We start from the raw sequence: 20,547 nt of genomic DNA, 5'->3' as shown, positions 1-20,547 counted from the left end.
AGTATACTTACTTAACACCTTTGAAACATCGTTCTCCTGCTTCTGCTTTTAACTTTCCACTGTGGTTTCACTCTGAATCATACTGCGGGGAGCGCAGATCCCCTTAGTTAAATGAACCAAGAGCAAATGATTCCTCATTTTGATTTCCATGAATAATGGAAGATTCATTTTCTTTTGCATGAAAGTCATATTTCCTCAGCTCTTGTTTGACTTTGAGTTGTTCATGCATGCATCGTGGTTTGAATGGTAAAAAGAACTTTTCCACAAATTACCAATTATGTCATAGGGTGTACTTTGTTGAAAGGGGAGGAATCTCCACGCTGCATAGCAATTCCTGCCATAGTGCACTCTATTCTTGGACGTCAAGGTCATTCAGCTCCTGTGCTCCCGCTCCATCTCTGTCGTTCCCCTTGTTTCTGTTTCTCTCTCAGCTCCATGTGTCATTGAGCTCTTTTTGTCCTCCCGCAGTTCAGCCTCTTTCTATGTCTCTTGCTCTTTTCATTGAGTTGAATGTCTCCCTGCCTCCCCACCCTTCCTTCCTTTCTGAGAGGGGCTTTGTAGAGGCACTCCCTCCTTGTCCCACCTCAGGCCCCTTGCTCTTTCTCCACTCTTTTCTTCAGCGCCACCACCCCTCCCCACCTCCACCCTCTCTGCATTAAACATGTCATTACAGAGTGCAGCTAAAAGCTACAAACAAGCCTTGAATTACAATAAGACCATGGGTGCGTTGCTAAGCAATGGATCAGTCTTGAGAGTGACTGTGTGTGTGTGTGTATGTATATATATGAGGAATTGTGTGTATTTATGCGCTGCTGTAGATGTCTGCGTTTGCATGTGCATACACATGCATCCCTAAAAGGGGGGGGCGCGTTTATTTAGTTCCTTGCTCGCACTGAATGATTCATCTAATAGCGTCAGTCCCTCGCTCTACGAAAAGAGCTCTAAATAAACAGCGGAAGATTCACACTAAAAACACATAGATGGGTGATAGGGGCAGATGGAAGGAAAATAAAGATAGCGTAAGATACAGAGAAGGACGTAGATCGATGGGTTGATAGACTAGGAGAGAGAGCTGTGTCAGGAAGTGAAAAGAGAGTGGGAGAGAGAGAGAGAGAAGAACAGAGATGAGGAATGGGGAGGCAGAAGTGGCGTGCAACGCTAATCGCTGGCTTTCTGATGCAGAGAGGAATAGCATGTGGGACAGGCTCTCTGTAACCTTGGTAACAGTCTGGAAACCTTTCCTGCGGAGCATGTCAGGGATTGTTAAAGTCTCTTGTCCCTTTACGGGCTACACACACACACACACACACACACACACACTTCTTGGGCAGAACTGAAGGGTTCAGCACACTTGTATAAAACCTTTCTGCTGCTCGGGGACCTTCAGTCAGCGCTGATGAGATGGAAGAGGGTTAGCGGGAGAGACGGAGGAGGAGATCCTCATGTTTATTCTGGATTTCCCTGCTGAGTGCAGTTGCCCTTATATATTATTTTATTTTCCTTTTGCTCGCCATCTTCATCTTCTGCGGTTGGCCCTCATAGTAAGCGGGATGAGTTTAAGGCTTTCTGAGTGTTTGGATACAGTAGTAAGGCAATAGTGGCATGTTCACACATCTGTAGCGCTACACTAATAATTGATAAGAGCTGACGGTTGGAGTGAGAGCTGTCGCTGCATTTCTGTGTGTTTGTACCGTACGTGTGCACTTGCTCAAGCCCAAGATCATATTTTTAGCTTCTCCTCTTATTTTGACGTGCCGTGTTGTGTCACCATTATATAGCTGGTGTCACCTTGTCATCTCCCCCTCTCGCCTTTGCTGTCACTCATTTTTCCCTTCTCACCACAACATTGCCTCCCCTTATCTCTACTGTCTAATAAGTATTTTTCTCATAGTTCATATTCTTTTCATTATTGTATATGACACTCGGGATTAGGGTTTAAACACTCGGTGATGCAGCCACTGAACATCCTTGTCTAATCCTTTTCTCTCCCTGTTTGCCTGAACCCGTCATAGATGAGGAGCGAGGAGGGGACCGTGCTCGCCACCATGATGACAGACTGCTGGCTGGCCGGCTGGAACGCGAGCAGGAGAAAGTGCTCAGGTGAGGGAGTGTGGCTGACTGAGTCATTTTTGTACCAAATTATTATTATTAACTCAAACAAAAATTGCTGTGTAAACATGCTCCGGTTACAGCTCAGCTGAAGCTAAACATAAGTGGGTGACGCATATTTTTGTTCAGAAATTCTTAAATAAAAATATCTCTTGTTTCCTTCCAGAGAGTCCAAGGAGCTGGCAGAGTTCACTCAGATGCACCCGACCCCTCTATCCAGCGGCTTGACACCCAGTATGATGACGCCAAGCCTAATGACCCCCAACCTTATGGTCACAGGAGGGGCAGCTCTAGGAGGGGCCGGGCGATGGCCTCCCGACCCCTCAACTCTGACCTCTCACCCCTGGATGCCCCGGCCTGGAGCTCCTCCGGTCTGGCTCTCCGGCTCGCCATACAGTACGTGAGCACACGCGTGACTGCAAACGTTCGCTCACTGCTACAGGCACATGTTTAGATGTTATCAAAACTGCAGTCAACATTTCTCGTTACACTTCTGCATAACGGCAAAGCCAGGCGTGTATTTATTCAGTGATTTCCAGAATGTGTCTGGAGGAAAGCGATCAGATGTGATTCGGAGCTGAAATGATTAATTTATTAATCGAGAAACAGAAAATTAATCAGGGTAGATTTAGATTTAAGTCATTTTTAAACATCATAGTCCCAGTTTTATCTGCTATGATTATAATCTGAATATTTTATCACTTTATTTTTTAGACCAAACTGTTGATAATTCAAAGATTATAAAAGAAAATAATCATATTACTAGATAGTGACTATGATCATTTGTTTTGCAGTTTGACTAAACACTGTACTTTTTATTACATCTTTAATTTCTGGGGAGAAAATCTTTATGAATGAAACCAGATAAAACAACAGTTGTATGCAAGAGTGTCTTGTCGTAGACAGTTTATGTTCTATGTACACTACAGCAGAATGCCAGATGTGGACAGAAACAGCGTCATACACAAGGAACTATTAGTACAGTCATTCGAAATGAGTTTTATGGACCAGTAGCTTTTGCCCTTTTCAGCTTGCATCTACATCTTACTGTCTGTCATCAGAGTTATCCAACCTGGTGGTAAAGACAGAGTCTAAGTGAGATCAACCCCAGCACGCAGCATGCTTGCAAATTTTTACACGCACGTGTGTGGCCTTTCCTGATTTGGTTTCGCAGAAAAGGGAGGCGTTGTGTGCGTGGAGTGGTTCGTCCAGCAGCAGCCTTCAGGGGTCAAGTGCCACAGACATTCCTGATCTTTGCAGGACATTCCAGACCTGCTTCTCCAACGCTTGCTATCCAGAAATAACAGCGCCAAGACACACAGAAAAACATAGACGCAGAGATACATGCGCACACAGAGCTCCTTGAGGGCCATCGCTGTCTAGACACTAAGGGCAACAAACGCAAAATCCTCTAAAAAAAAAAAACAACTAAATTCAGTGTGCGCTTCCAAATGTAACTCCATTATGTTTTCAGTGTGGGTAAAAATACTGGATCAGGAATAATGCTGGGTACATTTTTAGTTCAGCTAAAAAAAAAACCTGCTGTCCCTATGTTTATTTTCTTCTTTTCATCAAACATTTTTCACACTTCTGTCTCCATTTTCACCCTTTTCATCCTGTTCAGGCCTGGGTCCCTCCTCACTCCACCAGACCCTCCCCCCAGGCTATCCACCCTCTCTGCCAGGCTCCATGCCCCCCCCTTACCAGTTTGCCAGGGACCCACAATCTGGACAGCTAATCGTCATCCCTACTGAACACCTGCCACACTACGGTATGAAGGCTGTTGTCCGTGTGTGTACATATAAAATATAAAGCTGGTGTGAATGTTGTTGGTTAGTAGAAATGCACTTTTTTCATCAATATAAAATGACCATTTGTTATATTTGAGTGAAAATGAATAATCACCACATTCACTTTGAGACTTGTAGTACTTACTGTAAACATTTGGTTCTGGGGAATGTCTACCAATTGATTTGGCTTCCTGCTGCTTTACATCACAAACAGGAGAGAGCTGTAATGCATATGAAACCTGACTACTCTCTTCTGAAGCAGAAAACAAACTAATCCAGACATACTTCTACAGTTACCACATGATCAATGGAAAGACTGAAGAGTGGCTCACTAATTTGGAAAAAGGGTCAGGGTTACATTCAGATGAATATCCACGCCAGCTGTAGCACCATCAGCATCTTGTGATAAAGAGTGTGTGAAAACAACAGTAGTGGGCAAGCAACCAAAGAAGTCTAAACATTGAACTGAATAATAATGAATAAATGGTTGAAACAATTACAGAACAGTATTTTATAATACAGTTATCTCTGACAAATGGGTAAACTGGTGAGATAGCTTAAAAAGTGGGTGAGGTTGTGGGAAGTCTTCATCTGAAGAAATGAAATGGTTACAACTCTGTTAGACACCGACTCATTTCTTCATATTTAACGTGAAAACGGCGCCAAAGACTGCTGCAAGAACAGCGTCCAGTTGAAATGGATTTCTAAGTTGACTCTCCACCTCGGTCGCCCTGCAGGAGGTGATGTACTGGAACGTGGAGCCCCAGTGTGGCCGGGTATGTACGGTACAGGCAGCTCTCTGCAGCACGCTGCCCAGCTGCAGCTCCTCTCTCAGCAGCAGATGCTCCGGCAACAGGAGCTCCTCATGATCCAGCAGCACACAGTGCAGGTCCTGGAGCTGCAGAGGAACGCACAGCTAGTCGTAAGTGGACTTTGTGTTCTGAAGCACATGCACATCAAAAACAAACCCCATAATCAAAAACATTTAAATGCATATGGTGTTTATTGTACATTACGACCTGCATACATACCCACACAATGACGTGAAACGCAGCCTAACAATGTTGTCAGCCTGACTCTCCGTACTCTCTGACTGGTCTGTGGCTCCACAAAATAAAGAAGTGGCGCACATCCCGTGAACGGATACATCCTGCAGCTGCAAAAGAATACAGTCAAGGAAGTTTAAACAATGCAGCAAATATTTATAACCTAAAGCAAAGTCTGTCACATTATACACACACACACACACACACACACACACACACACACACACACACACACACACACACACACACACACACACACACACACACACACACACACACACACACACACACACACACACACACACACAGACAGACAGACAGACACACACACAGACAGTGCAAATATCTGTCAGAAATATCGTCTCTGCTGTGTTCCAGGAGCGCTTAAAGGCCAGCGAGCACCGGCCAGAGATGGAAGACAAAGCAGACAAGCGGAACAGCGACCCGAAGCCCCGACCCTCCTTGATATCTTCCCCATCTCGCTCACCGGTCCTGCATCCCCGCAAACCTCCCCCTCCCTCTCGATCGCCGACCCCATCTACCTCCTCCCTCACCCCGCTGCCTCTGCTCCCCTCCCCAGTGACCACGCTCAAGTCAGAGGAAGGTGGGCAGAGAGTGTTGTCTCACCCGCCGAAGCTTCTGCCTCACCCTCCCTCGCCGTGCTCAGCCTCTCCTCCCCCGTCCTCGCCACGGCGGCCGAAACAGGAGGTGGCCGAGGAAAGGGAGGTGGGACAGCGGGAGCACAGAGAAAGGCAGAAGCCAACCTCTGCACCCTTTCAAGGCATTTACTCTGGTGAGTGTCGAGGAACCAAACATTCAGTCAGTAACTGCTCACCATCATTTCAACTGAGCCTCTAAAGGGGAGAGAAAAGTGCAAAACTCCATGTCTGCTTCAGACCAGCTGTATATTGTAGGATAAAATGTTGGGGCTCAGCTGATGTGTGTTTGATTTCCTTTTGAGCTTCTAAGGAGGTTTAATAGATGAGAACTTGTTTTCATTGTAATCTGAACAAAAATAAGGTTTTGAGCAGTGGATGAATCAGACCCGTTTGATTTTGGATAAATATTTTCCTCTAACGGTATTGTAACTTTTCTCTCGGGACAGATCTTCCTCCAGGTTACCCGTACCAGTCCATCACTGCCCCATTTGGCTCACATTTCCCGTCTTATCACATCCCAACACCCACAGGGGAAAACACAGAGGCTGTCCCACCCCATCGTCCCTGCTCTCCTGCCTCAGCTGCCCCGTTGCCCCCAGCCCACCTCCATCCAAGGCTTCTGGACGCAGATATCAAGCCGCGGAAACTAGATCCATCAAAAACAGGATCTTTCCTCAAACAGGAACCCGGTGTGGAGCAGCCTCAGCTTGACTTGACACCAGAGCCGCTCGGTCCTCTTCGGCAGAGCTGCAAACCCGTCCGAGCAATCCAAAACCGCGAGGGAGGCGGAGAAGCCCTGAAAACTCGGCCTCAACCGCTACCTCTGTGTGTCCGCAGTCCTCCGCCACAACACGGCGAAGGACTGGAAGTCAGAGAGGGAGAGAAGGACGCAGGTCAAATCAAAATGGAGGTGTTATCTTACCCCTGTCAGTCAGCGTATCCACTGCCTCCTCCACTCACAGAGGCCGAGCCTAAACCAGAGGTCATCAAGGATCCAGACCGACCGCGATACCCATCGTGCATCACTGCCGATTCAGACAGCCAGGAACTGCCTCGGATGTGCGCGTCGCTCGAGCAAACCAGCAGCGCCGTGTGTGAACAAGAAGAGCCAGACACTCCAATGAACCTACATGCTCCCACTCAGAAGGAAAGTGTAACTGAACCTCCTGTATATCCTCCTCCGGCCCCCAACTCTCCCCTCCCGCTTGTCATCGGTCCAGAGGATCCCATGGCAGGCATGCTCGCCCTGCTAACAGCCAGTGAGATGGCTCAGGCCCGGCCCAGCACCCCACCCGCCCTGACACTCGTGCGACAGATAGAAAACCTCCCTGTGGGTGCAGATTGCAGCAGCACAGGGTCGTTGGAGATGGTGGCGCTGGAGGGGATGGCACTGCTCAGCCAAATGGCCCAGCAAGAAATGGAGCACATGTGCCATGAGCAAGGTAGGCCGTTTCTAATATCTGATCAATTCTGCGTTTTTGCTTTTTATATTCCTCTAATGTTTTAATATTCTCCCATCCAGATCTGACATTAGAGGGTCTAGACTGTCTTCTTGAAGCGAGCAGACAGATTTTAATGGAGGCCATAGAGAAACAGTCCCACATTGATCTGCCCAGAACACTGGACCCCAACAGGAAGTACAGCTGGAAGCAGAGGAAGGAGGAGCCAGTAAGATGAAGAAAAACGTCACCCACAAATTAAAATGTGTTTGTGAAACGTTGGGACAATATTCTCACTTTTTGTCTCTTTTTTGTTGTTGTTGTTGTTGTCTCTCCTCCTCGCAGCTGTACAGTAAAATGTCTGTGGATGTGTTGGATGCTGTGGAGGTGGAATACCGAGTTCGCCTGGCTGAGCTGCAGAAAACATATAAGGAGAAGCACCGAGAGCTGAGCAAGCTGCAGAGACGCACAGACAAGCGGTTAGTATTATTCAACCAACTTATTATAAGAACAACATACAAAATGAATTAATCATGCTGCTGCTCCTGTTACACACCCGCGCAAAAATGCTCCCACATTTCCGTCCCGCACAAATATGCACCCAAAACCCTTTTAATACCATGTTAGAGAGCGGCAGCAGCAGGAGGATGAAAGGCGGAGTCTGACCAGGCGGGGCAGAGGAAGACCCAGGAAGAGGAAGCACTTAACCATAACTCCCAAACTGGACAGCAGGCCTGGAAAGTGAGTGGAACTCCTGAAGCTAATCTGCTGTTCAATTTTGTGTTTTTGTTTTTCTTCTTCATTGTGCATCATTTTTCTTTGTTCAGCCAGTGTAAATATTTCCATGTTTCAGGGTGGGTAGATCGGTGCAGTACTCCGAGGACTCTGAAGCCGGGGAGGGACAGAGGAAGAAGTTCCGGGTGTCCAGAGAAGACGAGGAGACGGAGGCGGGAAGCGGAGGAGTGAAGGTGAAAAAGAAGAAGAAGAAAAAGAAAAGCTGGACCGACCAGGAACCATCCACCAGTCATGCTCTGGAGGTATTCCACATGGAGGTGAACGTAGTGACTTTGATGGCAGCGTAATGCCATTGTTCTGAATAATTCATGACGTGTTTTTGGTGACGTTAATAGGTGCTGACGGCGAAGCGTGGCCATGTGTGTGAGCAGGAGCAGCTGGCATCAGACCTCGACCGAGCGCTTTCCCTCTCGCAGCTCGGCTCTCTCGGCGCATCGCACAAACTTTCCTCAAACGCAAAATTAGAGAAGTCGAAGGGCAAGTCTGCCGATAGTCGAATGAAGGAGCGAGGCATCCATCCCTCGGTCAAAAGAGAGAAACACAAGTTGGTGGCCAAGACTTCTTCTTCAGAGGCTGTCCGGAAGGTGAAAGGTCAGAAGAAGAGCACTTTGTTCTCACCCATGAGATCAGAGCTCAGCAGCTGCTCCAACAGTGAGTACCTGGACACCAGAAATGGCTTTATATTTTCCACTATCTTAAAGTGGCCCGCCTTTAGCTGATGGCCACGTGATTTATTTTTCATGATCACGGCTTGGACTTTTAAATAACGCATAAGCTACATCCCATAACGTTAGGGCATTTTGCATGCGTCACTTGATGCCTTTTGCACACACAGAAAAGCTCCAGAAGCTGCAATGTGCCGGTCTGAGTAAATATCAGATCGCTGCTTTGGTTTTTGGAGAGTTTCAACGCTGAGAAAATAAGAGCGCCCCAGCTGGTATGCAGGCTTACTGTGCAGAGAAAACAATGGATGCTTGTGTTGTGACTCGCGCCATACGCTGGTGGCGTGTGCTACCCTTAACTCGTAGCTACATACCAGACTTTTCTGGTGCTTTCAGCCACAAGATCATGAGATGAAGCAGAAAAATCCAGAAAAAGACAACAAATCCTACAAAAAGCCGAGAATGCGCTCCATCGTTGACCAAAAGCTATTAAAGAAGCACACTGCTGCACTTGGTGACATCTTTTGTTACTATGTGTATTTTTATTATTTGTATATACTGTCCTTCTGCTGCAAGAACAGATGGCCACAGATGGGGTAGGAAAGTTGGAAAACTTTTAAGAAATGGATGAACACGTTTGTTTTGGTCTTTTTATGGGATTTGCTCCAAATGTATTAATTTTATTTTCTGCATCTGAGATGGAGCTAGTGATGGCTGTTCATTTTCTTCATCTCAAACATTGTCTGGACACCGGTGCTCGTCCAGTTATGTTGAGCTGTTCAAAGTCGGTAGTTTAGAAATCATAACGGTAATTCAAGCAGAGTTGCTGAATCTGCATATCTCTCCCAGGCTGTGATGTTGAGGTCAGGCAGAAATCCTCTTTGTGTCTGACTCTTTGTTTTCGTCTTTGTGGCCTCATGAATCATTAACCGCACTTTTTCCACACCAGACTCCGATTCAGAGGAGCACATTTCTGCTCGAGGGGGCTGGCCCCCTCTCTCAGGGACGCGTCCCCACGGCAACCTGGCCAGGAAGAGACGATCTGCGTTGTCGCCGATGTCCCTGCTGTCCAGTCAGAAGTCTCAGAAGAAGAAACACAAGCACTTATCCCTGCTGCTGGAAGAAGCGGGCCTCAGCTCCTCTGACGACTCCTTTGACCAAGGTTACTGATCAAATCTTACAGCTCCTCGCCCTTTGCTGTTGAGTCAGGCATTACTGTGTCTAAGAGTCTCCGTCTTTGTTTGCTTTTCGCTAAGGCAACTGTTTTCAGACTGCTTTAGCTCGACGATCCCTACCTCTTTTGCTGCTGGCTTCTCTGCTAAGTAGCTTCTTTTTTTCTTTTTTTTTAATTTTATAAAGGAGTAGCTATTTCTACGGTGTTTTCTATTTGCCTGGATTGCAAACTGTTTTTGTATCATTTGTACATTGAAAATTGTGTGAATTGTTGGATTTTTTTTTCTATAAAGTTGTATTGCAGTTTGGTATGCAAGCTTTATTAAAAGTGTTGATTTGTTTGGTACAGAATGCAAAGCGCTGTGGTCCTTGTCTCCGCTTCATCCGTCTGTCCGTCTCCGTCAGTCTGTCCAGCTGCCACGGCACCTCACACATCCTCCAGAGTGCTCTGTTCCTCAAATATCCCTTTAGTCTTTAGTTTTCCTGGCAAATGTTGGAAAACACTCTTCAGCTAAAGGTTTGAATTGGAAAGTGAGGAGGAGAGTAGTTCAGAGCACACGGAGATCTGATTGGACAGATGTGGGTTTTTTTTTCCTTGCTTAGTTTGAATAGTAATTAAATGGATATGAAATGCTAGCTGGCTGTTTTGCTCATGTTTTTTTTTTGTTTTTTTTTTGGTGTTAGCTACAGTTACATCAGACTAAATGCTTATTGATGACGTGGTCCGGTGTTTGATGTTGAGGGGGAAGTGAGTGCACTAAGAGTGATGGGGATATTTGGACAATAGAGCGCCTCCTGTGTCTACTAAACCTTCAAATAACCCTTTTCCCTTTCCGTTGCTCTCTCCGACACCTTGCTCTGTCCTCTCACCTTTGACCTTCCCTATCCCGCCCCTCCCCTCCCCTCCCCTCCCCCTCTTGTCCTACCCATGATGCTTTGAGTGTCTCTCAGCCTGTTCCATGTGCTTGTGCTGCTGCTACCACGACATTACAGAAGCTTGGCAAGGACTAGCGCGGCCTTGAGCCTACACTGCCTCGCTACGGCTATTCCACGCTGTGGCTAAAGCTTTGCTTAAGCTAGACTGTGCTAAGGCCAGGCTACGCTACGCTACAGCCAGGCTGTGCTCTGGCCACTGCGCTGCCCCGCCCTGCCTGAGGCCACACCCCTGTCACCTGCTCTGTAAGTAGGAAGTGCCCCTCCCTCTATTTTTTTTTATTTTTTTTTAATTTTTTTTTTATTGACCACTAACATGGACTGCTAAAATTGAGCTACATACACAGAACATTACTTTTTTTTTTTTTTTATTTTTTTTTAATTTTTTTATTCTCACAAATTGAAGCGCTTCAATGGTAGCCATGGTTACCCCCACTTACCAAAGCACATGTCTCCTGATGACTTGTTGAAGTTTTAAAGGAAGACTGGTGATTGGTGGGAACATAGAATGTAACCATGGTTACTCAAATCACTTATAAGCATTTTACTAAGGGGCCTCACAGGGCTGTCCTCTCAGTGCCTGCTTGTTGTAACGTCTGTCTGCGACCGTTAACACACAGTGGATACACAGTACAACACGCACTAAATCTGCTTCTTATAATTGGTAGTTGTCACAACTTCATACAAGTCTGTATTTGTTTGTTTTTTTCTTGTTTGAAGCCACAACGAAAGTAAACTGTTTGGTTTAAGTTCTCACCATGATGCAGTGACCTGCAGGTGTCCTCCGGGACGGCATGAGTTCACTGCTGGATCTGGTCAGACCTAAAACGAGCTTAAAAACTTTCGACCAGAAAAATGACAACGTTGATCTTGTACTGTGTATCCACCCTCAATGTTAACACTAACCCCTGAGGAGACGCTGCTCTTGTTCATATGTTGCCATGGACCTAACCGCTTACTGCCAGCAACACACAGCTCACCAGCAGTATACTATAGTGTATATACATATACGCGTGTGTGTGTGTGTGTGTTTACATGGTTTGACCTTTTTGTGTGCTCTACTGGCTTGTAAGAGGAAGAAGAGAAGCTTTTTACTTCTGGTTTCATTCGCTGAAGGTTTTTTTTTGTGTTTTTTTTTTTTTATTATAAATGGTATCTGAGTCAGAGTTTCAGCTCACTCAGTCTCGCTCTGTGTGTGTGTGTGTGTGTCTGTGTTAAAACCCCAAGTTTCCCTGGCCTGTCTTGTTTATACAGCTTTCCATTGTGAAGGCAGGCTGCAGTGGTTTGGACAGTATCTCCTCTCGCTCCGCTGTTTCTGACCAGCCTACGTGTTAAGCTGTGTGTGTGTGTGTGTGTGTGTGTGTGTGTGTGTGTGTGTGTGTGTGTGTGTGTGTGTGTGTGTGTGTGTCTCAACTAATTGTTACTCTAAGATCCAGGCTGATGTGATAGTGGTATTGTTCCATGTGTTAATTAATCTTCTTTATGGTGCACTCTGGCGGCAGTCGGTAGAAACAATAGGAAGTGATTTGACCTTTGGCCCGGACCCACGCTGCAGCCACATTTATCTCCGAGCTGAAAATCTTTTCTCTGATGCAGAAACCTCGGAGGACGAGGAGGACGAGTTAGATTTGGACAACGGCGCCTGCGAGGAGAGTGGGCTGGGTCTGCTGGCCAGGTTTGCAGCGAGCGCCCTGCCCGTCAGCTCCGCCCCTTTTCGCCTCCTCCACGACGGCAAACACTGCAGCAGGCAAAGCACTCTGGGTAAAAAAAAACAAAAAAACTACAGACACAAATGAGCTGTGTGTGACTGAGTGGCGTGTTCTTGCAAAACCACAGAACAAAGTCGGAAATTTATTATTTTACTGTGGAACCAGAAACAAGAAAAGTAGGAAGTAGTACTGAACTGCATTTCTTTCACTGTGCAGAAAGAAAATGCAGAAAGGCCTGTTTACTGCACAAACTCTGCTTTTACTGCTTTCACAGGTTCCCTGATGGCATTCCTCACTATAATTGTGGTTCTTGTGGTTGAGCAGGTTCACCGCCTGAGCATTTGTTCAGGATTTTCTTATTGATTCATGCTTAGATTTTAATTCATTTCCAATTGTCACATCAGGGTGCATGTAATGATTCAGGCTTGAATTATATATGTTTCAGTTTGATCAATAGTCCTAGTCACAGGGTTATTGATTTCAGAGAATCTTAACACCTTAGTTTATTACTGGCTTCAAGTTGATTGGAGGAGCTTGGTTGTTATGACAACACTTGACCCGCTCCTCTTCTCCTTCAGGTTCCTCAGAGTGTGAATGGTCCGATTCTGGTTCGGACTTGAGGCTAAGAAAGTTCCCTTCCCTGCTGCACGGAAAACGCTCGGCCCCAGAGCTCCCGCTTTTGCCCCCGGCAACCCGCCGCATCGACCAGACGTCCCCCACCAAGCGTGATGAAGTGCTGTCCGTCAAACGGAAGCCTCAGCCCAAACCACGCCCAACGCCTCGGTCGCCGCGGAGATTCAGCTTCGACCTTGCCACCGGCTCCGGCTTCGGAGGCTTCAGCGAGGACGAGGGCTGGACCCGCCGACGCAGCGAGAGGATTTTCCTCCATGATGCCACCGCCTCAGCCAATCAGATGTCTGGGTCGGCCTCTGCTTCCACCAGTCAGAGCTCCTCCTCTTCCTTGGCCCCGCCTCTCACCCCAAAGCCCGCCTCCAGACCCAAACCCACTCCACCCAGCAGAGAGGGGAAAGATGTGGTGAAAGTACGTCAATAATTCATGAAGTTGTTATTATATGTCCAACTGAGATCAGCATGAAAAACAAAGGAACTCAAGTCTTCCCCCCCCTCTTCTTCTTCTTCATCCGCCTGCTACCACTTCACTCCTCTCTCCTCCTTCAAACTCCGGTTTCCTCACACCCTATTGTCTCTCTTGACATGTTTATGAGTGTGTGTTTAAGTGTGTGTGTGTCAGAGTGCCAGCAGGGTTTCCCAGGACTTCAGTCACTGCAGCAATCCCCTGCTGTCCGTGTCGTGTTGCTGACAAGAAAGGACAACTGCAGGCAGCCTGGCAGCATCCCACCCTCAGTGCGCGTGCACGTGCACGTGCACGTGCACGCGCGCGCACAGATGTAAATCTGTCCAGCAGAGCCTTGGTGCTATCATTCATTCATATGCATGTTTTAACTCTGTGCGTTGTGATTTGTGAAAACCAGAAAAAGAAGCTGAAGGACTCTCCTCTGCCTGTGAGCCCGTCCTCTCTGTGCAGTCCAATCACAGACGGCCCTGCACCGCTGAGCCTCAGCCCGGCACGTAAGAGCCAACCAAAAGCCAAGACCAAAGCCAGAGAGGTCAGTAGAATGATGAAGAGGCTGCAGAGTCATTATGGATGTGAACTTAATTATCCCGACAAGGACAAAACCAGAATATTAGAGTTATTACAGCTAAATGTACTCTCCCTATACTGTCCTGCTTGCCGTGTTGCACAAACACGTGCACACAGTCGCAATGCGTCTCAACAAATTAACTGTTAGCTTGTGTTGAAATTAACAGTTTTGTTTTGTTACTGAGAGAGAAAAAAAGTAAACCTCTTGTATTGTGTGATTTCTGCCAAAGTGTTGCATTGCTCACCATCTGCCACCAGCCAAAACTCGAGTTTGTTTTGGAAACACTAAAGTGTGCACAGGGCTCTCTGTGGTGGTGGTGGAACGGCACAAAAGATTGTGTATCTAACAGCATAAGCGCTGTAATATGTTACTGTTTGACTTTGAAAGGTTAATTTGTGATGTGTCAGCCTGGTAGTTTGGTGGGCCGAAAATTAACCTTAAGTAGCAGGATCAACTTGCAAAAAAAAAAAATTAGCTTCAGTCCACGGTCGGATGCTCGTTACACTGTGAGCACAAGACGGATTTCACTTATTGTGCATGTTTACAAAATGTCCTTTGGGCTTTCAAAATGTAAACCAATAGGTTTGTGTTTTTTTGCAGCCCTCCAGGGGTGCGGTGAGCCGGCTGATGGAGAGCATGGCGGCCGACGAAGACTTTGAGCCCAACCAAGACAGCAGCTTCAGCGAAGACGAACTCCTCCCACCACGAAGCAACAGCCTGTCAGAGAGGTCCTCCACACCCGGTCAGTGCACGTAGACACCAACCTCCCCCTGTCACACACCCGAAACAATGACCTGCGTAGTCACTGATGGATTGGATGTGTCCTTGTGTTCAGCTCCAGTGCAGTGTGTGTTGGATAAAGATTCTCTGGTGGATGGACTCAGAGTTTTGATCCCGATGGACGACCAGCTGCTGTACGCAGGCCACGTGAACACCGTACACTCCCCTGACATGTGAGTACACACGACACGAGCAGACATGGACAAGCATTGTTCAATCTTCTTATGCACAACAGGAAAAAAAAAAGATTTCAACTTGTGGTTTACTTTTTATGCTTGCAGTGAATCTCTTTAAGGAATAGTAGCACATTTAGGAGAAATATGCTTGATCGCTTTCTTGAGAAATTACAGGAGAGAAGATCAGTAACACGCTCACATCTGTACCTGAAACATAAACTTAAAGTCAGCAACTGCTGAGCTTAATTTTAAACCTACTTTTTGATTATTTTACGGATTAAACAAAGAAGGCTTAACACTTATTTGAGCTGTAGAGATGCCGTTAGGCAAATCTTTTTCTTTTTTTGGGATAGAGCCAGTCGAGCTGCTTCCACTCCCAATGCTAAAGTAAGATGCTGCTGATTGTAGCTTCATATTTAATCATCAGACACGAGCCTGTTATCAACCTTTCTTATCTAGCTCATAGCATTAATACAAATTCTAAATGTGGAACTATTCCTTTAAACTCACAGAAACTTGTATTCACATAAACATTAAAACCAAAAACAACATTTAGTTATGATGTCAGGCATGTAGCTGACCCAGAGTTGCTTAATTAAAACAAAAGCAGTGCTCCATGCTATTTTAGTCCGAGCCAAACTACACAGTGGTAGTTAGTAAAAGACAACACATTCCTCTGCCTGCTACTCATCAAAGCAGGCAGATAAGGACTTGGCTCTGTCTCCGGTAAAGGGACCAATTGCACTTCAGAGTGAGCTGCTGTAGCTCTGGAGGTATTCTGATGACCCCAAACCTTTAACCCCTGTCCTCGTCTCCCACAATTCCTCCCTGCAGATACAGCGTGGTGGTGGAGGGGGAGCGAGGGAACCGACCGCACATCTACTGCTTGGAACAGCTGCTGCAGGAGGCTGTGAGTAAACTGGACATTTCACACATGCATGCCACATATATATCTCTATTCCTCTATTTAGACATAAGTGTTAGGACTCAGCCTAGATGAAAGCAGGCACAACATGAAGAAAAAGGAGACACCCCTCTTTCAGTCCCCGAGAACAACTCGCGACAATTGATTTTCAGTCCTTTTACAATGTTTATTTAATACTTTTCACTTCAGGATGTGCTGATGGCAAAACAATAAACAGAAGGAAAAGGAAGGTTTCCTCCTGATCTAACTTATTTAAAAAAAGAACCAAAAGACAAAGCACGACCATTTATCTTCACAAACAGGAGCAAACAGATTAAACAGAAAATGCCGCCCACCTCTACAGAACCTGGGCTGCTATCAGTGCATAGATATTTTACAGTACTCCCACAAAGGGACATGTTGACATGTTGGCTGACCAGCTGATTGGGGAAATAAAGAGCGGATAGTCACGTAGAAGCTGAGGAAACGCAGCCTTTATCCTGAAAGCATCCAGGCTGGAACCAATCAGCTGCCTAGAACACACTCAGATACTCACACACAAAAAAACCCACACACAGGTAATAATACACAATGTTTGTACAACCTCGGGTCGTACTGCCATTCTGAGGACTTGGAACTTGGAAAAGTGAAAGCATTGTGCACACGTGTAACGGGAAATATGTTGTGGTGGTTGATGTCATCTCGACATTCTGTATGTTCAGATCATCGATGTGAAGCCTCCATCCGTGCGCTATCTCCCGGAGGGCACACGCATCGCTGCCTACTGGAGCCAGCAGTACCGCTGCCTTTACCCCGGCAGTGTAGTCAATGGTGCGACAACACACACACACACACACACACACACACACACACACACACACACACACCACCTCCATGATATGATTTATCCTCACGTTACATGAACAGTTTGATTGTAGCTGGCAGCAGAAATAAATGTTAAAGATCTTGATATAACTGGTCTGGATTCTGTTCTTGTTCAACACTTTCTTAGTTTTGCTGTAGTCCACAATGAGAAACAATCTTGCAGTTCAAATCAAAACACGTCACATCAGCTGTTTTAATGTCGAAAACATGTCCAAATCAAGTGTTGACTGCTGACCTGTGGTTATTATTTTTTTTGTCCCCAAACAGGAAGTTCGGATATTGACGAGAATGATGATCTTATCACGGTGGAGTTCGACGATGGCGACACAGGCCGCATCCCCCTCTCCCACATCAGACTGCTGCCACCAGACTACAAGATCCACTGTGAGAGCACGCACACACACACACACACACACACACACACACACACACACACACACACACACACACACACACACACACTGTCATTGCACATTCATTTGTACATTTGAATGAAAATGAAGTGGTCTAAGGTACATGCAGCCATTTGCCAAATGAGGCTTAACATTGAGGACTGTAGTGTCTCCTAAGTGTTTCCCAGGACTGGTTAGAGTTCAGGCTTCATGAGTGTTCACGTCAAATACAGTGAAGGAAATAGGGCTTCCTGCGGAGATAAACAACATGAAGCACTTTGCTCCTTAAAAAAAAAAAAGAATATTTAGTGAGCGCTGAGCCCTAAACGGCTCGGTACGTTAGTTTTTTTCTCTGTGGGTGTCTCTGTTGATTTCTGCACATCACAGGCTTGTATAAATATTTTTCCATTTCACAAGTGAGGTGCTTCCGACACGCTTCATAAGGGATTGAACACAGCAGAGTGCAACACACCTGCACAACGGTGTCATAAAACAGCCCAAAATCTCGGTTCAGATGAGACAACCCGTACTAGCAGACCTTTATTCAGTAGTTTTTGCTGTTTCTTGTTAAGAGTGAGAAGCGTGTCGTGTGCGTCCTTCACAAAGAACTTTCAAAACTCTTCTGCTGTCTAGGCGCCGAGCCGTCCCCTGCGCTGCTCGTGGCCAGCTGCTCCAGGAGGAGGGTTCGCAAATGCAGCAAAGAGGGCAAAGAGGCGGGAACAAAGCCAGAGGACACCGCACCCAAGATCAAAGGAAAACCTGGTCGCAAACCAAAACCCAAACCAGGTGAGCTAAAACAATCTGCAGGAGTCATGGACGGTCTGGTTTTGTCACATTAAATTCTCATGTTCATTGAGGGAGAAAGCTTAAGTTCATCTTCACTCTGCTTGCTTGATTTTATCAGTGAACCAGGTAGAATTAAGTGGTTTCACAGAAATGACTGACAATGACTGTTTACTACTTCAAATAATTCAATGGAACCAGTAAAGAACATCTGCTCACACACTGGAGCCAGATGTGTCTTCATAGCATCATAAACATAAGAGGTGGATTTCACATTATTTGGCTCAGTGCTCACCGTGTAGTGTAATCACACTGTGCACCTTATGTATTTAATATTCACTTAATATTTGTTGGTATTGGGGGTGATACCAGAAATGAGTTCACTGCAGTTTGTTGCTTTCTTTGTTTTAATTATCATAGAGTTCATGAAAGAAGTAAAAGGCTGATCATCTTCTGATGAGTCATCTTTATAAATGAACAGAAGGTTCATCAGACATCTCATATTAGAGAATGTCTATCAACTGTGCTATCAGTTTAATGAATTTGCTCAAACAGCTGTTTTGTTGCTCTGTAAAGTTCAGACAGCTCTAGTTGTAACATAAGGCATGTTGTCGCTGGTCCGATTTGCTGACGCTGGCCGTGTTTCGACTGGGTAAGCACTTTTTGAATGTAAGTTTCATTTGAGAAATGTTTCCTTGCTGATTTGTCTGCCCCGCTCAGCATGTGAGGCTGCAGACCACAAAAATCATGAAGCCACACAATGAAAATGTCAGCACATCCAGCATAAACCCAGTTACACTGCTTTGGCTAACAAAAGCAAGTTATTAAATTCACTTTTCTTTTTTTCTCCTTCTTTTGCCCACAGAGGCCTCCATGAACGCAGATGTTCGGGAGAAAGCTGATCCTTCACCTTCCTCCGCCCAGTCTACAGAGAGACCCCCGGCTCCGGCCAAGCCGGCCCTGGAGAGGACCTCCTCTGTCCAGAAAACGGCTCAGGAGAAGCCGAGACCCGCATCCCGCCCAACGATGGGAACTCAGGCCAAAGCAGGGCGCAAGAGCTCCTCTACGTCCCCCACAAGTAGCCCTACGCTTCCCAGCCCGGTGCCCAGGAAGAGCAGCTCAACGCAGCCTCCTGCTCCTAAAACCTCCCGCTCCCTCCCACCCTCCCTCTACCCCTCCACCTATGGAAAAGTCCTGACTGTGGACCTGTACAGTGAGCCCAACCTCAGCTCGTACAACAGCCAGCGCAGGGACAGAGAGAACAACACCACCGTCAGTCCCACCATCAACAGGCCCATGTCGAGGACCAGTATGACGCCATCATCTACCGTACCCAAGCCGAGTGCTTCATCCACGCCCAGGTCCACTTCATCTTCCTCACCCAAAACCAAACCCTCCTCAGACCATCACGGCAGCTCCAGAACCAGCCTCAGCTCTGGACTCCTGCCCAGCCCCATCTCCATCTCCAGGCTGCCACCAGGCAAACTCAGCTCTTCCCTGACTCCCAGATCTTCATCATCATCATCTTCATTATCATCATCCTCTGCCCCCAGACCTAAACTCAAGATGCCATCAGACCAGCTGTCCTCCAGATCCAGCTCCATCTCCAGACCCAAGTCCAGCTCGGGGCAAAGTGACGGGGGCTCGGCAGTGAGGCGGAAGACCCTGTCAGCAGAACCCCTCGTTAAGCTCGACCATGAAGGCGTCACCTCCCCCAAAACCAAGAAGACCAAAGCTCTCATGATGCTCGAGGGTCGGGGTGTCCGGCGAGACCACACCCCCATCGCCACAGCCACGGCCAATCAGAAACCGCTAAAGGCTAAACTGAGAGCTCCAGATAGAGAAACTGGCCTGCCCGAGAAAGACTCCGCTTACAAAGCACCGATGCTGGCTAAGGAGAAGGCAGATAGCCGGGGAGGCGGTGGTAGAGGACCAGAGATGGACTTAAGAGAGGAGAAAACTAAAAAAGAGGAAAGAAAGGAGGTGGAGAAGAGAGAGGAGAGAAAGATGAAAGAGGAATCTCAGAGCAGCAGCAGCTCCGAGTCCGAGGAAGAGGGGGAGAAAGGGAAGATGAAGAAGAAGAAGAAGAAATGCACCTCAAGTTGCTCTTCCTCCTCTACATCCTGCTCTGGTTCCTCCTCATCTTCTTCATCATCATCCTCTTCATCATCCTCTTCATCGACTGATGACTCCTCGTGCAGCTCAGATGAAGAGAGAACCCCGACTCCTCCACCGTGCCTCGTCCAAAAGCCTCCAGCACCGGACAAACTTAAAGAAGAAGTGAAAGAGGAAGAAGTGGAGGTGAAGAAGGAGGCGGAGGTCAAAGTGGTGGAAGAGGAGCTGTCTCCTCCCTCGCGGTCCTCCTCCCCTTCCAGCTCTCCAGCTCCTGCTGCTCCTGCTGCCACTAAACCTGCCAAACCAGCTACCGGGAAGGGCTCCGGGCAAAGGGGTCGTCCTCCGAAACCGAAGCCCAGCGGAGGAGAGGGGAAGGCGGGGAGGCCAAAGCGGAGAGAGGGGGTCCACCTTCCTACCACCAAGGAGCTGGCTAAACGTCAGAGGCTTCCCAGTGTGGAGAACAGGCCCAAAATCTCTGCTTTCCTTCCAGCCAGACAGCTATGGAAGTGGTTTGGGAAACCCACTCAGGTGAG

At 47.0% G+C, this 20,547-nt stretch overlaps 1 protein-coding gene across 3 annotated transcripts in view; it reads left to right on the top strand.

Annotated features, from left to right (window-relative positions):
- The window catches only part of tnrc18 (trinucleotide repeat containing 18), a 46,752-nt gene that overhangs the window by 20,230 nt on the left and 5,975 nt on the right, over positions 1 to 20,547 (top strand). For all 3 annotated transcript variants that reach the window (XM_069701379.1, XM_069701381.1, XM_069701380.1), the window contains 22 exons: positions 2,013 to 2,100; positions 2,276 to 2,505; positions 3,734 to 3,880; positions 4,637 to 4,821; positions 5,324 to 5,738; positions 6,051 to 7,046; positions 7,127 to 7,272; positions 7,389 to 7,522; positions 7,671 to 7,784; positions 7,897 to 8,080; positions 8,174 to 8,489; positions 9,450 to 9,662; positions 12,203 to 12,367; positions 12,894 to 13,357; positions 13,809 to 13,943; positions 14,580 to 14,721; positions 14,815 to 14,932; positions 15,770 to 15,845; positions 16,562 to 16,670; positions 16,992 to 17,108; positions 17,750 to 17,902; positions 18,765 to 20,542. In XM_069701379.1, the coding sequence (XP_069557480.1) occupies positions 2,013 to 2,100; positions 2,276 to 2,505; positions 3,734 to 3,880; positions 4,637 to 4,821; positions 5,324 to 5,738; positions 6,051 to 7,046; positions 7,127 to 7,272; positions 7,389 to 7,522; positions 7,671 to 7,784; positions 7,897 to 8,080; positions 8,174 to 8,489; positions 9,450 to 9,662; positions 12,203 to 12,367; positions 12,894 to 13,357; positions 13,809 to 13,943; positions 14,580 to 14,721; positions 14,815 to 14,932; positions 15,770 to 15,845; positions 16,562 to 16,670; positions 16,992 to 17,108; positions 17,750 to 17,902; positions 18,765 to 20,542 (6,425 nt within the window). The remainder of the gene's footprint in view (positions 1 to 2,012; positions 2,101 to 2,275; positions 2,506 to 3,733; positions 3,881 to 4,636; positions 4,822 to 5,323; positions 5,739 to 6,050; positions 7,047 to 7,126; positions 7,273 to 7,388; positions 7,523 to 7,670; positions 7,785 to 7,896; positions 8,081 to 8,173; positions 8,490 to 9,449; positions 9,663 to 12,202; positions 12,368 to 12,893; positions 13,358 to 13,808; positions 13,944 to 14,579; positions 14,722 to 14,814; positions 14,933 to 15,769; positions 15,846 to 16,561; positions 16,671 to 16,991; positions 17,109 to 17,749; positions 17,903 to 18,764; positions 20,543 to 20,547) is intronic.

The sequence above is a fragment of the Brachyistius frenatus genome, unplaced genomic scaffold (assembly GCF_029030835.1).
Source record: "Brachyistius frenatus isolate BFR_SWC_R1_liver_20210118 unplaced genomic scaffold, ASM2903083v1 Contig_36, whole genome shotgun sequence".
NCBI lineage: Eukaryota > Metazoa > Chordata > Actinopteri > Embiotocidae > Brachyistius > Brachyistius frenatus.
The sequence above is the reverse complement of the archived record's forward strand: the minus strand, read 5'-3'. Positions and strand labels throughout refer to the sequence as shown.